This window comes from Elaeis guineensis, chromosome 8 (genome assembly GCF_000442705.2).
Source record: "Elaeis guineensis isolate ETL-2024a chromosome 8, EG11, whole genome shotgun sequence".
Taxonomy (NCBI): Eukaryota; Viridiplantae; Streptophyta; class Magnoliopsida; order Arecales; family Arecaceae; genus Elaeis; species Elaeis guineensis.
The window spans coordinates 136,564,220-136,580,441 of record NC_026000.2 but is presented as its reverse complement, the minus strand read 5'-3'; the positions used below and the strand labels follow the sequence as shown (position 1 = coordinate 136,580,441).

At 36.0% G+C, this 16,222-nt stretch overlaps 1 protein-coding gene across 1 annotated transcript; it reads right to left on the bottom strand.

Moving 5' to 3' along the window:
- Positions 1-1,071: 1,071 nt before the first annotated feature.
- LOC105049406 (homeobox-DDT domain protein RLT3-like) lies at positions 1,072-14,753 on the bottom strand. The gene is given in 18 exon segments (XM_073261620.1): positions 1,072-1,402; positions 3,149-3,374; positions 3,496-3,600; positions 3,813-4,433; positions 4,547-4,990; positions 6,317-6,781; positions 6,900-7,022; positions 7,955-8,095; positions 8,924-9,055; positions 9,179-9,265; positions 11,133-11,233; positions 11,312-11,522; positions 11,775-11,837; positions 11,983-12,222; positions 12,818-12,873; positions 13,965-14,543; positions 14,668-14,717; positions 14,719-14,753. Coding segments are annotated over 18 exon segments (3,705 nt in total). The 3' UTR covers positions 1,072-1,376.
- Between the last annotated feature and the right edge of the window lie 1,469 nt (positions 14,754-16,222).

The following is a 16,222-nucleotide window of genomic DNA, read 5'->3' as shown; positions in this document are numbered from 1 at the left end:
AGACGCAAAGGAAAACAAAAATTAAGGAATTTTCGTAACAACAAATTTTGATTCCATCATTAGAAAGAGGAGGCATGGACGGAAAATAGAAAACATCTCACCCTCAAGCGATCTAAGAGTAATGACTGATCTCTCCAACTATAATCTTTTTAACTAATAAAGCATATATATATATATATATATATATATACACACACACACACACACACACACACACACACACACACACACACCCACACATATGGCAAAACTACAAAAGGAAATTCGAGAAATAAATCTGAATTCATAGAGAGTTCTACAAATATTCTGCCATTTACGATAAAGGAATGCACCAATTATAACCTCAGTCATGATACCTTCATAATCCCACCTTTGAAGCCCCTGCATCCTCCTCCTAAAGGTCCTTTGGAATGCTACGTTCTGCCATTCAGCAATATTAACTTATAAAGCTAAATTAAAGTGTATAGGGAATCAATTCATGTTGTATAAACACAGGTGCATAGAAGTTTAAATCTATTTTGTCATCTTGACATTGTTCTCCTCTCAAATAGTAACTTCAAATTTTATAATGTTCTCCAAAAGCTAAAGAATAAAAATTTTTGTTATATATGCAACAAAAGATTTCCAGCTAAAGCAATACCCCAGATAGAAAAGGTAACCTTGCTCAAAGGAAAGTTTCCCAACAATGCCCTCAATTTACAACCCACCAAGTGAAAAAAGAGCAGAAATACTTCAAGAAAACACCGTCTATAGGCCCATATAATTTAGTTTTATTTGACGACTCAAATCAGACTGTCACTAAACCATTGAATAAAATAGATCAATTGATGCTTCAGAATGAAACTGACTCCGTTATTATGACAATCATCAATAATGCAGTGCCGATGGCTATGAATTTCTGTTGACATGAAAATGTAAGAATTACTTACTCTGCCGAAAGACAACCAAACAACTCACCAAATTACAAGAAATTGCTGTTGTGACTAAAATTTTTTGATCATGTGCTGAATTGACATTAGAAGAGATTAAAAAAACAAAAAAACTGTAAGACATTCAAACATATGCAAGTGATGAATATTAACATGAATGTTGCTTTGCTATCAGAGAAACTTATACGTCAAAAATACATGAGCACAAAAACTTGTCAGGCCATGCCGATCTTGTTTGGCAGCTGAATCACTTCCAACTGTTGCTGATCCAGCTGACTTGCCTAATTCTCAAGACAGTCAAAACTGGCACTGTATGGTATGTATGGCTCAAAACTGCGGCAACTAAATTACCAATATATGCTCTTAAGGATTGAGAAATCCAGAGTAAAAGACTGTAGAAGAATCTCTCATCATCAGTACGAACAAATGCTCCAGACTCAAGAGAGATTATGCAGGCCATACATCTTCCAATCCTGTGGATGTCATCACTGGCATTAGCTTGTGTCCTGATGGTCTTGACTTGGACGCATGCTAAAAATTATCTTTATTGATTCCAAGCCATCTCGTACAGGCCTGGCTTTCTGGAATGCAAAATTTTGAAATGTTGAAAAAAAGGTCAGGGAAAGATGCATCTCGAGCAAAGCAAGGCAAAAACATTCATCATAAGTTGATCATATACAGCCAGGAAGGACAGCTAAGAGGGGAACCCACATACAACGTTAAAATGTTCGATGACATGCACTAGCTTAGCAATAGTTACTACCATAAATTTTAGTAAACAATCAATGTATTGAAAGACATGTTAACATTATATTTATCCTTTTCCTGCGTTGAAAAATCACAAGGATGTCTACTACAGAGGCAATTTTGCCTCTAGAACATCAAAGGCCATGAAAATGTTCAAATGAATTCTCTCTTCAGAAGGAAAATTATTTTCTGAAACTCCCAGTCCCAGGATCAATACGGTGGCTTCAAATTACTTTATGCATCTCACACTAGCAATCAAGTCAAACTATCGATGTTCATAAAAATAACCTTGCAAAATCTTCTTGGGCAACTCAAAATACAAACATGTACCATGATCAATGCTGAGCTTTAAAAAATTCATTTTGAATAGAATTATTATGATTTTGCAATATATCCTCAACATGTTTGGTGTTTCTTTCATTATTTGATAGGAAGTATAAATATCTACTAAAAGAGCACCGAGTACAGCAAAAAGCACAACTGCCCCGCTCCCCCCTACCACCCCAAAGGGACAAAAAAAAAAAAAAAAACTCCACCCTAGCACGAAATAACAATATTCCTCGACAAGCCTCGATATGATGCTATATGGCCCAATTCACCCAAAACCAGTGCAGAGCAGCTCTCATTGTACCTGCTCATGGGTGTCGTACATATATCAGCTGGTACAAGGCCAATATGCATGAGATTACAAAGCTTGCTCTCTGAAGACACTATGACTCCCAAGAATCTAATTGCCACATGATTACCTCCAATCTAACAGCAAGGACATGACCATAGTACTTAAAAAGTTCGTAAACAAATGACAATTTTCAGTTATTAACTGAGAAGGACCTGAGGTACTGCAAACTAGAAGTAGAACCAAAGTGGGGCACCATGGGACATCATCGACCCTCTGATAATCACAATCAGCTTTCTTAAGTTCATCTTCATGGGTTTAGCAGTTTCATTCTTGGGTTTCTCATAAAAAACATCATAACCAAAACTAGTGCATAAACACTACAAATGCACTAAGTTAAAAGATATGGCATAAATATAATATGGCAAATTCCCACCCCACAGGAAAAGAAAGGTTGATCTCAGAATTGCGATGTAATAAAATAGAAGTTATGAAACTAATTAATTGGCGGTAAATAAGAAACACAATAAGGCAGTTACTGATGCATGGTAAAACCATAGAATACTGAATAACAATAATTGCTTCAGAAGAGGAATGAATACAACAAAAGGATTAGCACTAAATAAATTTATAAGGCTGCTAATTGAAAGCAAATCAAAGTGATACATTTCCATCCCACTAATAGAATGATTTCCAGATTGTCATAGATAAGCCATGTATCAAAAGATATATCTAAAAATGACAAACAATAAATCATACTTACAAAACAAGCATGACACAAGCACTTAGGAAGAACAACATGAAGATTTCTTAAGAAAAGGTTATGAATATAAATCATAGTAAGATGTTATCATACGTTTTAACTGCGACATGCTTGTTAATCTTCTTTCAGATTGAACACTTTCCAAATAAGGACCAATCAAAGAATCCAGTTTGACCATCCAAAGTGCGACTGCAGATGTTGTTTGCGGCATGGTCTGAAAATATACAATGATATCATCTAAATCCATATTAGAACCTAAGGCAGAAGCACATTCATACAACCACTCCTCGTTTATGGCACCAACAAAATCAACAAGAACCTGCCATGGATGTTTATAAGAAACGAACCAAAAGAAAGAAAGTGTATGTCAGAAACCTTGTAGAATTTAATAATTTGACCAATGAATAATGGAAAAAACTTTTTTTTTTTGGAAACCAAACCTGCAGAAGCTCTGCCAGAGAAGATGTGCGTCGGAGCCGCTTGACCCAGACCTTGTGTGCTGAACTTGTCCATGTATTAGCTAATGCTGCCTCAGGCATAATCGCCTGTAGAAAAACAGTAAACAGAGATTTTACCAATTAGAGCACTCAAACTATTGCTACTTATACCACGAACATAATGCAAATTAAATACATTTTTTTCGGAATCCTTGCAGGATGCAATTAAAAATCAAAATTAGAGTACAATTTCATACTCAGATGTGACAAACATCAAGGGGTTAAACTGTTAAAGACTCTAAGTCAGATTAAGGATTCACCTCAATTGCATGAATGGCTGCCTTGAGTGCTTGCAACTGTGAAGGAAGAACCTTATGCTTTGGAAACTCGCTCGTATCCTCTATTTCCCTACATGTTGCTACATGGATGGCATATCTTTCTTCCAGATCAAAATCTATCTCAAAGGTAGTGTGGCATATTTTACAATGTTTTTCATCTCTCCAGTACAAATCATGGCAACTCTCACAGCGTGCTAAAGATTCCATGTATGATCGTTTCCTGTATTTTACAGCATTAAGACTGGAATAGAAAGAACTCCATATCCATTTGTCAAATGCCTGCAGACGTTCCCATTTTTGCTTCTTATCTTGACCACTCCTCCCAACTTCGAGAATGATGGCACCAGATGCAGACAATAGATTATCTGTTGATTCTGCAGGAATCATAATGTTGTCTACATCTGAAATAGGTGAAGATCCATCTCCACTATTCCTATCTAAGTCAGATGGATCAGATCTTCTTGTTTGCCTGATTCTAATTTCATCAGTGATATACTCATCCATTGCTTGACAAAGACATGTTTCCCTCTTCTCCAAAGATGCAAAAAGACGAGCCTCCCGTGTGCCTCTACCATCTAACACGGAGAGAAGCATACGCAAAGCCTGCATTGCAGTTGAAGACAGTGATATTTTTTCCAGGTTAGCTTAGAGAAAATAAGTAATAAGAAGATTCAATGCATTTCTTTAATTGACAGAAGAAGGAGATTATAAACAACCTGTGATGTATCAATCACCTCCCAATGACCATCTTCAGAAGACTCGAAATAGACCCTTCGATGTCCTGGATCATCTGCGGTACAAGGGCCAAGAAAAAGCCAATAGCTATTGTACCTACGATCAGATCCTAAATATATGGATTGTAATGGATGAACAACTTGACCAGGCTCTCCCATAGGCTCAGGGTTCTTTGTTCTGGGACCACCAGGCCGATATCCATTTGTATTGACAAAGGACTGCCCCTTCTTAGATGTCTTTAAGAACGTAGCAGAAAAATCAGTTGGACAAGAAACTGGTAAAGAATATGTTTCTTCTACATTATGGGCAAGTCCCTCCCCGGATGCTTGCGGTGGTAGATAATGATCACTTGATGATTTCTTTATTTTTGCACCTGATCCATGAGATCGTGTGTTGGGAATGAATGATATGGCTCTCATTGGTTCCTGCACAGAAAGAGTAACATAAGTAAAATAGTTTACAAGCTCTAGGAAAGCTGAGCCAAGAAAAATTACAAAACCAAAGATTTTCTGATACTGTGTTGAACAAAAGGGTTTGCCAATCTAAATTCATCGGATAACAGAATTTCTCATTTATCCAGTGCAATCAAACTTTGATCTCCCAGATTAAGAAAACATATCATGACAAATCAAATAGTGGGGCTTCTGAGCTGGAAATGAAGACAAGTTCAGGTTGAAGCAACAGAAGAGTGAAACTGAGAACAACTCTGTTTTCAGAGCAAGAAAAGCATTATTATCATACCTTTCACTGGGGTTAGTTGCAACACAATGCAGTTAATGTTGATAAATTATCGTAGCACTGACGTTCAATTTTCTTTATCAGTATAAGAAAACTTTGAGAAGAAAAGATTCATGCAACAGAAATAACAAAATATGATGCATTTGTTCAACAACATATCAATTATCAAAGTGGTGGTGGCACAATAGTATAGAAGAAAAATAATCAAGGTTACAAAAAGAAATAATGAGAATGAACAGACACCAGATTAATCAATGAGAACAAACAAATATAGAGGGATAAGCTGTGATTCATTAATTCAGAAGAGAGAAAGCTTAATATGGTTGAAATTGTAGATGCAAAAAACAAAAGGCTGGCATATGTTTACCCAAATATATAGAAAATCAAGAATGTATAAATGTCCTCTCAAAAAATTCCCCAAAAAACAAAAGAAAAGCCGAAATATGCGGATGCATTCTTGATGGATGGCTGCACAGTTAAAAAAATTAACAGGGATTTCTGCATGTATATGCCCCTCAAAAATCCTAACTTGAATATTTAGCCCTTAAATGTAAAGAGGAATATCTGCACCTTTAAATGTTTGAAATTTACATCTATCATGTTGCATTTACTTGCATATTTTCAATATTAGTTTGGCTGGGTGAAACCTAAACTTAAGTTGTTCATGGACTATTTTCCCCTATTTATACATGATTCTTCCAAAATTTTAGAAGCATAAAACAACTTCTACATCTCAGCCATAAATAAGCAACATGAAACCTAAGAGAAAGGGAATTTATGAAACTTTCAGATTTTTGGAGGGGCATATAAACAAATTTCAAATCATTGCAGGGAAACATGCAGTTTCCAATTTCCTACGGGAAAATGAGCAAATAAGCACTTTTTAAAGATAAATATGTAAAAACCCTAAACATCCTGAGAACGAAACTAGGAGAAAAAAGAAAAATAGATAACCAATATTTTAGAATAAACAAGCAAGACTATAACGGGAAGGTCAGGTAACTCCTTATCACCTTAGTTCTTAAAATAGACCCAGCGCCTACAAGATCAACCAGAGCTGCCAAAGCATTCAACTTCTCTTCAATGCTTAGATCTGAGTATTCACCCTCCATCAATCCTAGGACCCATGCTTCCCCTGAATAACTTTCATCAATCTCAGTGCATTTAGCTATCTTCTGGCCAGTTTTCCTTCGCCCAGCCTTGTACTTAACAATCTGCCTTTCCTGTATAGCAGAATTCATCTCCTCAGAATCATCAGAATCATCACTGCTGGAACTGGCATCCACAGAGTCATCATCCACACTTCCTGAATCTTCAGTCTCTGATAGCAGATCCAGTTTTCCTTTAACATGTGGATCCACACGAAGACGATATGCAGAAGGCCCGATCTTTTCAAACAATGTGATGTCACTGGAAAGAGTTAAGCCTATCAGCTGTTCTAGTTCTTCTGTTGTGTTGGGGAGGTCAAGGTCAACAATCTGAAGAAATTAACAAATAAATGTCATATGAATATGTGGCAAACTTGCTTTTTCAGGTATCTTACATAATGACGCTTGATTTTTCCAAGGATGCATCATAGTCTTTTGGTGATTATACCTGAGAAGCTCTTGCCAACTCAGAAACTTTTAAACCACCAGTTCCTTGCTTGGATAACAATGCAAATAGTTCTCCTTTCAGTGTACGGGGACGTAGGCCATATTTGGCCATTCGATTCCTCTCCTACAACATGAATATATAAAAAGTAAACAATAAGGCATTTTCTTTTAATTCACAACTATTTCAGCCCTGCAAAAAATTGCACTTCTTTACCTGAACCTGATGAGGCACAAAACTTACAATAACACTAAGAATGACAACATACATAAGATAAATAGGTTGGATACATCTAAAGGACCAGCAAGTAAATGGAAACAACATAGTGAATGAAAACATCTGATCTGGAGCTCAGAAATAAAAATAATGCAAGTAATCTAACAACTCACTTAAGATTTAGACAGTGCTATCCTACATTGTACAATGAAAGCAGTTTTAAAATTGCTTGGTAGCCTGTGTAACATGATCAATCATCCATGAAGCAATCTACAGGTACTAAACAATAGTAAATGTTGAATAATTTTCACAACCTGATCAAATGATAATTTGGTTGTTCTTACAGGACATAGATAGTAACTCTCTTGCCTTGACTCAATCTAACAAAAGAATGACAAGATATATAACAAATCAAGCAGCACTGTTAAACCCGCTGCTATAGAAACATGTTAGTAATAGATATGTCACAAACAATGTCAACAAACAGATAAGAAAACACATGGCCCTAGTTAATAATAATGATGATAATAATAATAATTCAAATAAAGGTTTTGAATGCCAGCCTGTGCTGGTCTGTCCCAACCAGCACATATCATGTCAGGACCAGTACCGACAAACAACAAAGGATGATGCAGTATCTATTATTTGTTTTTAAAATATTTTTTAAATTCAAACAGGATATTAAATCCTTTCTGAATTTTCTGTTTCCACATTGCACAACACCTGTGCTGGCACAGAGCAACATGTGCCACGCAGGCCAGCGACTGGCACAACCACCAGCGTCAGCACTTGAACCTTTGCCTCATAATTATCCATCATGCTGAAGATTCATTTTTCAATACCTTGTTAAAAATTTCTCTCTTTAATGCATTCTGCTTTGAACCATAACCTGCTGCAACCAACACTTGTCGCAGTATTTCAGTCCATGTAAGAGGATTGAGAGATCTACTCCATAAATTCACATCAAATTCTTGTTCCCTGACCTGCATTTGATACAAATTCAAAATTAATTTATTCATGAGAGTTTCACCATAAAAAGGAAAGCACAAGAAAGAAGGGAGGTGAAGTTACACAATGAGGACAGTCATAGTGGAGAAGAATAAAGCATTGAATATTTGAATTAATGTCAAAAATTTGAATCATTTATAAACGTCAGAGGATAACCCAACCAAACCATAAAATCTAAGTCCCAAAACACAAATTTCTTGGTATTATTTGAATGATGTAATAAAAGAAATTAACCTACAGTGAAAGCAACTAATTTCAATGTATTTTCTGACTAAACAGCATCTAAATGTGGAACATCTCGAAAACTGTGCATGCTACTGATACTAAAGCTAAACCTAATTTAGAGCCTCTTTTCATAAAAAGAATCTCTATGAAAGGAAACCTAATATAGGCCAAAAAAGAGTTCCTCAATATTTTCTTCTGAATCACTTGCTCATGAAATGAAGAAGGTCATAGCTTATTCTAACAAATAATTATGGAAAATTGTAAGTCCAGAAATGCTAAGACAATAATTGATGGGTCCAGACACATAGCTCAGCTAACAATGATATGTCTAAATTTTATGTTTCATCACAATAGCAACAAAGAAGAACATAATGATACATAAGTTTGCATGCACATGTTGAAAACAAGGAGTTACAAGAGATCAAATTCGTAGCATGCTTCTTCTTCTTCTTGTTCTTCTTTTATTTGGGGTTGGGGGGGGAGCCAATCAGTAGTAATAAAGTTACTTCTGGATGGTTTTACAATAATGACAACAAGAAGAAATTGCATGAAGCATTCACCCACGATCATAAACTTACAAAGTTCAGAAACCCCAGAAATCTGCAATCCTTGGAAGCCCGACGAATGAGTCCAGCAGTCATCTCCCCCTCCACATCTAACAGAAGCAGCCTGAGAAGAGCCACATGAATTTTTCCTAATAACAAGGAGTCCTGAAAATCACATATGAAAAGTAACAGCTCAATATCGACAAGCAACAACAATCACATAGAGTGAGCTCCTAAAAAATAGCCCTAATATAGTTGATTTTGATTTAGCCTTCAAAAATGTTTCACCTTGTCATGGAAGGCCTGAGCAAACTCATCGAGGGTAAAGGGGCATACTTCAATTGTTACAGAATGAGTATATAAGAAACGCAAAACCTGTTTGAGAAACAAGGCATCAGATAGATATTTCAACAGTACAATAATATGGCAATTTCAGATGACAAAAGTAAGATCTATCCCAATACCATTCTGCTATTTGCAGCAAAGTATGTTATAAGTAAGATTTACCTCAAAGCTTCTAGTTGGAAAGGGAATAGGGAAAAAAGCATACCAATTCAGGTTTGGTTAATATATGCAGAGGAAGAAGGGGTGGACTGAGGATCCGTTATATAAAATACAGCATACCATCATAATATATAATTTTCTACATGGATGCTGTTACCCTGCAATTAGTGCCATTTCCTTGTGCTGGTTATGACTTGGGAAGCCCAAAGAAAAGCAAACATATGCTGCAAGTTTTTTTATTTATGTATCTCGGGTTGGTGCATGCTTAAGTGTCTGATCCATTCAGTATTCTAGAATTTCTTCTTACTGGTCCATAGCCAATTGTCATAATGCCAATAACCATGTCTGAAGGGTCCGGTGCAGATACTTAAACTTAAGGGTCTGGGTATTCTAATAGTAGCAGATGCAAGAGGTAGCACATTGACCCATGTTTCTATCATCTTATATAAAGTATAGAATTACGAAGATATTCATAATACACAGTAAAAGATGAAACATTGTCTGCATCATTTTCCACAATCAGCATCCAAACTTACTATTTAAAATAAAAAATTGATATTCTCGGATAACAAGAGAAAGAATAATAGCTGATTCTGAATGAAATCAACCATCAAAGCAAACACTTGTAGCCATTTGACTAGTTTTCATAAATTGACTAGTAGCTCTCATTCAGGAGGTTTCATAGTTATGAAACTCACAGTGGATAAAGTCTCAATTGATCAGATATGTGGTGAAAGCTACCACTGGAATTGTTGTATAAGTAGGAAAGATGAGGTAAAAAGTGAATATTAAGTACATTAGAATCTAGGTGAAGCATGACTGAAGATAAAATGAGGAATTCAGAAAGGGGCTTCGGTTTAGCAGCAATGGGAAAATACACATTTACGAATCCAGATTTATATCAAGAAAACCCCTAAATGAATATGAATGGCGTTAAAGGATTCACCATATCAACCCTAAAAAAGGTTAGACAGTTAAAGTGAAACTGCAAAGGATCAGATTTCCTTCCAGACTACTAAAATTTATTGATTATAAGTGGGAATATCAGATGGGGGCACACAAATAAGTAATTTAGAGCTCATCGAATTCTCTGCCATTAGAATTTATGAATCATCTCTTTTCCTTCTTTCTCCTTGATACAATTCTAGATCTATATAAATGACATAACTGTCTTTCTTTCTTCCTGCCAGGTTCCTCCATTAAATTACTTAGGTATTTAATTTCATTTATAAATTGTTATGCTACAAATTTTTTTTTTTTAAAAAAAAGAATTTTTTTTGTTGTTTTTGGGGGGTCGGGGGCGCCGGGGGCTACAGAAGGATAGAGTATAATGTTCATATCAGAAACCAAATGTAAGGTTTAACATAATCAATAAGGAAATCTTAGGGGCCAGGGTTTAAAATGTATCATTCCCCTTTTAAATCCATGACTTAAGAGTAGGATAAGCAATAACATTTTGCTATGTTTGGTCATTTTAGTCTATTCTTACAGCATGACTAATAAATAATTTTTCTAGTAAACATGAACGGGAAATTTCAAGTTGGGCCACTGATAGACTTGTCTTGCTTAGCAATGTCCTCTTCACAGCAACAATGAAAATGTTTATCAAATGACACCACTGTGCTAGTGTAACTGAGGCAAAGATGTACTTTATTCCTCATGCCATGTAGTGGAAGTTGCATGAATTTAGGCACCAGATGAAGATGCAATGAACAGTGAAAAAGACTAGTTCGCTGACCTTGAACAGTTTTTTAACAAGTTCTGGTGAAGAATCCCATGGTCTTGTACAGAATGGCTGCTTCATTTTCACACTTTCTGGAGGAAACCTGGCCAACAAGTCTAAAGAAAAGGTGTATTAGATGACGCATGTCTGACAAGATAAGACAGATCCCTAGGGCATTAAGGGAATAAATAAACCTTTGCAAAGTGGACACCCATGTCTCCCACTTGAAGCAAGATGGGCAGAACATCTCAATGGATTTGGTCCAGCCTGTAACTCCGTGAGTTCCAGCTCCTCGTCATCAATTAATACTGTCAGCATATTGGATTGTTCTAAAGACTCATCAAGCGAAAGCTTGCATTCTCTCAGATAAGGTTTCTTCTGATCTACATCCTTGCTACATGGTACCTGAGTATTGTGCATAAAATTCAAAGAACATAATACATGATCCCTTAATGTAAATTTGCATTTCTACATCACATCTTTAAGTTACTTGACCAAGAAACACTGTGACTACATACAAAAGCTTCCATAATCTCTATCCAATTTAGAAGCTAGAGAATATCTCTCTTTTAGCGGCACTTCAGCTAGTTTCACCAGCCGGTGATTTCATTCTTGATTTAATACCCATATCACAGAGAATATTCAAGGCAACAGTACCTTTCTTTTCCTCATGGGAAGCTTGCTCTTCTCCTGTATCTTTTTCCGTGATGTGTTTTCCTTCTGCAAAATGAAAAAATGTTATTAAGAGATTATCATTTATCTAGATATGAAAAGAAGCAAGAGTTCCACAACCAAGGGGTCAGGATTGGTTAAATCTACAAGAACAGAAAAAAGACAAAATTAAATAATAAAACATTTACTGAACCTGTTTTCTTTGCCGCATTCCTTTTGAAACCTGACATGATGTTTCTTTCAAAGAAGCATTCGATGTGAAGAGCATCCAGGATTCACTTCCATCTACAAAATCAATACCAGTTGGAATCTTTCCACTTCCTGAATTCGTTGCATGCCATACTGTCATCAAACCTTTTCCAATACCATACTTCCTTTCAGGAACATTTCTTTCATGAGAAGTTACGGGGTCTGCCATAGGAGACTCAGAGACCTACAAATGAATGTATTTGATGAAAGCAAATCAAAGAAAACCATGAGTTAGATTATATTTCAAATCTCAAATGAAGAGATGAGCACATTTTGGTAAGCACAGCATCAGGTAAACATCATAAGGTCATAGTCCTTTTCCTCATCATTGATGTGATGCTGATAAAATAATACCAACCAAGTCACACCCCACTAAGACGATCTCAGCCATTGAGCATGATCATGAATCTAGAAGGCTTGGATAGATTTGAGCAAAAAAAATCAAAATAAATAATTAATAGATATATAACTAGATGAGGACTCTTCAAATATGAAACTGAATGTATTCAAAATTAAGTTCCTATCAAGACAGATTATACAATAAATTGCAAAAGAAGTATATTTTTTCTCAAACAATTAATGCATCTAACAAAGAAGAGAATAAAGTACAATACAAGAATGCTTTATAAGAAAAACCTGCTTAGCACATTACATTTAGTAATAACTACCTACACTGAGACCAGTACGACTTATCCCAACTATTATGGATAGACCAAAATTTGCCACTTTGAAAGGAAAACTGAAATACTTATCAGATCATTTAAAAATTGTTCAAGTACCTTTCTCCTTTTGAGGCTTTTTTGGCTTTCCCGACAAGACTGAAGGTTTTGGGAACCTGTACACATGCAAAAAAGCATTGATCCACATAAAGTTAGAAACACAAAAATGCAAATGCATTTAAAAATAAGTAAAAAAATCCTGAACAAATGAGATAAGGCATCAAATTAAATGGTTTATACTTTATACTGAATTGTACTGCAAGTTAACATATAAGCACATTGTTAAGATATCCATTATACAGAAACAAGCAACAGAAAAACTCTCTGAGATATAGATAAAAATCATAAAAGATGCTTACAATTAAGTGATCGAGAGCATATCAATGTTTATCTGTGTCTCCCAGACAGAAACCTTACAGATAAGTTGTCATTCACTAAAGTAGTTAAAGTGTTAAACCCTGATATCCAGAATATTTAGCAACAAGTCAATAAGCACACTGATGGCAATGGTAGCACAGACCAGAGGCAGAAACGCAAGAAATAGATCTTCAACATATCAGTTTGTTAAAATTAGAAGCCTAGCTGATGAAAGACTCAGATAAGATGGTAGGATGATTTTTAAATTTTATCTTGTCCTAATAAGTACAAAAGACTCGATGGGAGGAAGTGCTAAGCTATAACACCACATCATAACAGAAAATGAAAGTTGGAAAAGTCTAATATATGTTAACAATACCCATCTCAAAAGATGAAATCTGATCCAGATCTTTCCCAGGTTTACATATGGTAATTCAAGGCTTGTAAAATAGTTAAGCTAATATATATCCTTTCTACATTGAAATTTTGAAAATTGTGTTATAGCAGATGACAAGGTTTATATAACTTAATTCAAGGCTGACAATACAGTTAAGCTCATGCCAAAGATATGTATCCTTTCTACACCGAAATTTTGAAAATTGTATTATAGCAGATGACAACACATAGCTGCTTAATGTCTTTGCTTGATCATGTTCAACTTTTTCCTTCTCTTTTGTTGGATAGCACATATTTGAATACACCATACCACCATCTTGGAAAAATGACCACTATTAACAGTACCATTCATCCACGGGGGGGGGGGGGTCGGGGAGGGAGAGAGAGAGAGAGAGAGAGGTGCATCAATTTACAAATCTGTTTTCCCTGTCAATCTAAACAGAGAAAAACATACCTGTACGTTGGCCAAACACATTTGCAGGAAGGGGATCAAACTCTACTCCAAGGGGAGGACCATCTTTGCGAAATACTTTTTTTAAAATATGGTCCTTGGAAAATAAAACTTGTAAGCGAACAAGATGTTTCTTTTCTGCACGATACACTCTTCCCCCAAGAGAGTTCTTCATCTGTTGTCCTGAAATGTTGTGTCTATCTTTATGTCTCACAAGCTGATTAGAATATCCTGCAGAGAATCTCTTCTTTAAACAGGTTGATTCTGGATTCTGTAGCTCGTCACATATCAGCAAAGTGTGGCCTTTTATCTCCCCCTGACCTGATATATCTTTCCTACGCATCATTGGTGCTGAGTGTTTGTCTTTCCGCCCAACATGCCTATCCACAGCAAACAATGCACTGTCATTTGATTGATCTGATTCTGGTTGCACAGATTCACTGGATTTTGAGTTACTTAGAGCTTCATTCTCCCTTTTCTCTTTCCTTCTCCTCTCAACAAACCATGTGCGGATCTGGCTATATGTCAAATTCAGGGATGTAGCATACTCTTCCAATGCCTTTTGCTTGGGATATTTCTCCTCTGCATGCAATCAGAAATAAGACCCTTGATAACATTCAAACAAATGGACATTCATTAAAAAACAGAAAGGATGACAGAAAAAAGCAAACCAAAATGAAAGGATTCAACGCAAGCAAATTGATACCTGAGTAGAATTTTTCAAGAGATTGAAGTTGCGTTTGTGTCTTCTTTTTTGTTGTCTTTATCTGCATTGATATCATCATCGCCCATCAACCCAGCAGAAGCCTAGAGACAATCTCCCACACCAGATGTTAGAATATGGAAATGGTGACATATAGACTTGAGAATTGTTCGAAACAAACAAATACTGCATCCTATGTATAAAGTTACATTTCAAACAAATAAGGTTAAAGTAATGTATAAATCAAAAGCAACAAGAAAATTGTCCTTCAGATATAGCAGCCTACAAGGGGAAGTGTTGTAAATTTCATGCAGCAAAAGTTATCATGCAAATGGTTCATAAACGAACTCAGAGTAAAAAGGAAATCAAATAGGTGATTTATAAACAAACATTTCATCATACAATAACTTTAAAAAATAATAAATAACATTTCGGTGAAAAGGCATGTCTCTTTTTTCACAAAAATTAATGTTAAAATGAACTCATAAATAAATTCATTCCTTCTTCATAAAATCTAAAACCGCCAATATAGTGTCACAATAGAACTTGGTTCGCAGAAGAAAGAAATTCTCAAACAAATCAGAATAACAGCTTTCCACACCAATACTCCACAAAATTCTTTGTCTAGTCAATAATGCATGATGCACCAGTGGTATCCAGTCAAGAAATCAAATGCCACACGTACCATAATAAAACAATTGGCCAAATTATTTAGATGATCGATCTTGACACAACAATTAGCAAACACACTTCAAATAGCTTTAAAGTGGCTATCTGCTTGGATTTATAAACATATGACAGCAGAAAATAAACTAATGATAACAACAATGACAATGACAATAAAAAGATCGTTATACAACAGTAATCACAAGGTGAAAACAAGCAACTAATATCACTTAAAAGAACACTCTCAGACTGGGGATGGATACAGAATCCTGTCAAATTTCAGATCAGCTATTCAAAAAGTGATAAAAAATAAATATTACCACCTCTAACGTCCAAAATGCAATCATAGACCAAACTTAATACAAAATTTCATCACTTAACCATCAAAGAGACCAATGAACAAAATTCAATACCCAACCCCCGCCCCCGCCCCCCACCCACAACCAAAAAAAAAAAAAAAAAAAGGTGAACTGATACCAAAACCTCAGATTATCACTGCACCACCATATTTCCATCAAACCCCCAAGTTACAAGAAACCACAGCATGTTACCATGTCCCGGACAACTTGTCCACCTAAGTTTAAGATTAGAGATCAAACCAACACGCTTGCAATCATGGTAAAGAAAATACCTCCTGCCACCCAGGCACTGGCAGGGCTGTAGCGTGTCCTGCCAATCTGTGCCAGGGCTTGGCATGCTTAGCACGCAGTGGCATGGCAGCGTTCCAAGCACTGGAGCGAAGCAGAGACCATGTCCGTACCGCGTGCCACTAAGGAACTGGCACGGTAAATATCATGGCATGCTGTGCCAACCAACACCTAAGTCCACAATATAGCTACTTTAGATTAACGATTTTCCTGAGCCTTTCAAACTGAAATCATTCGACTAACAT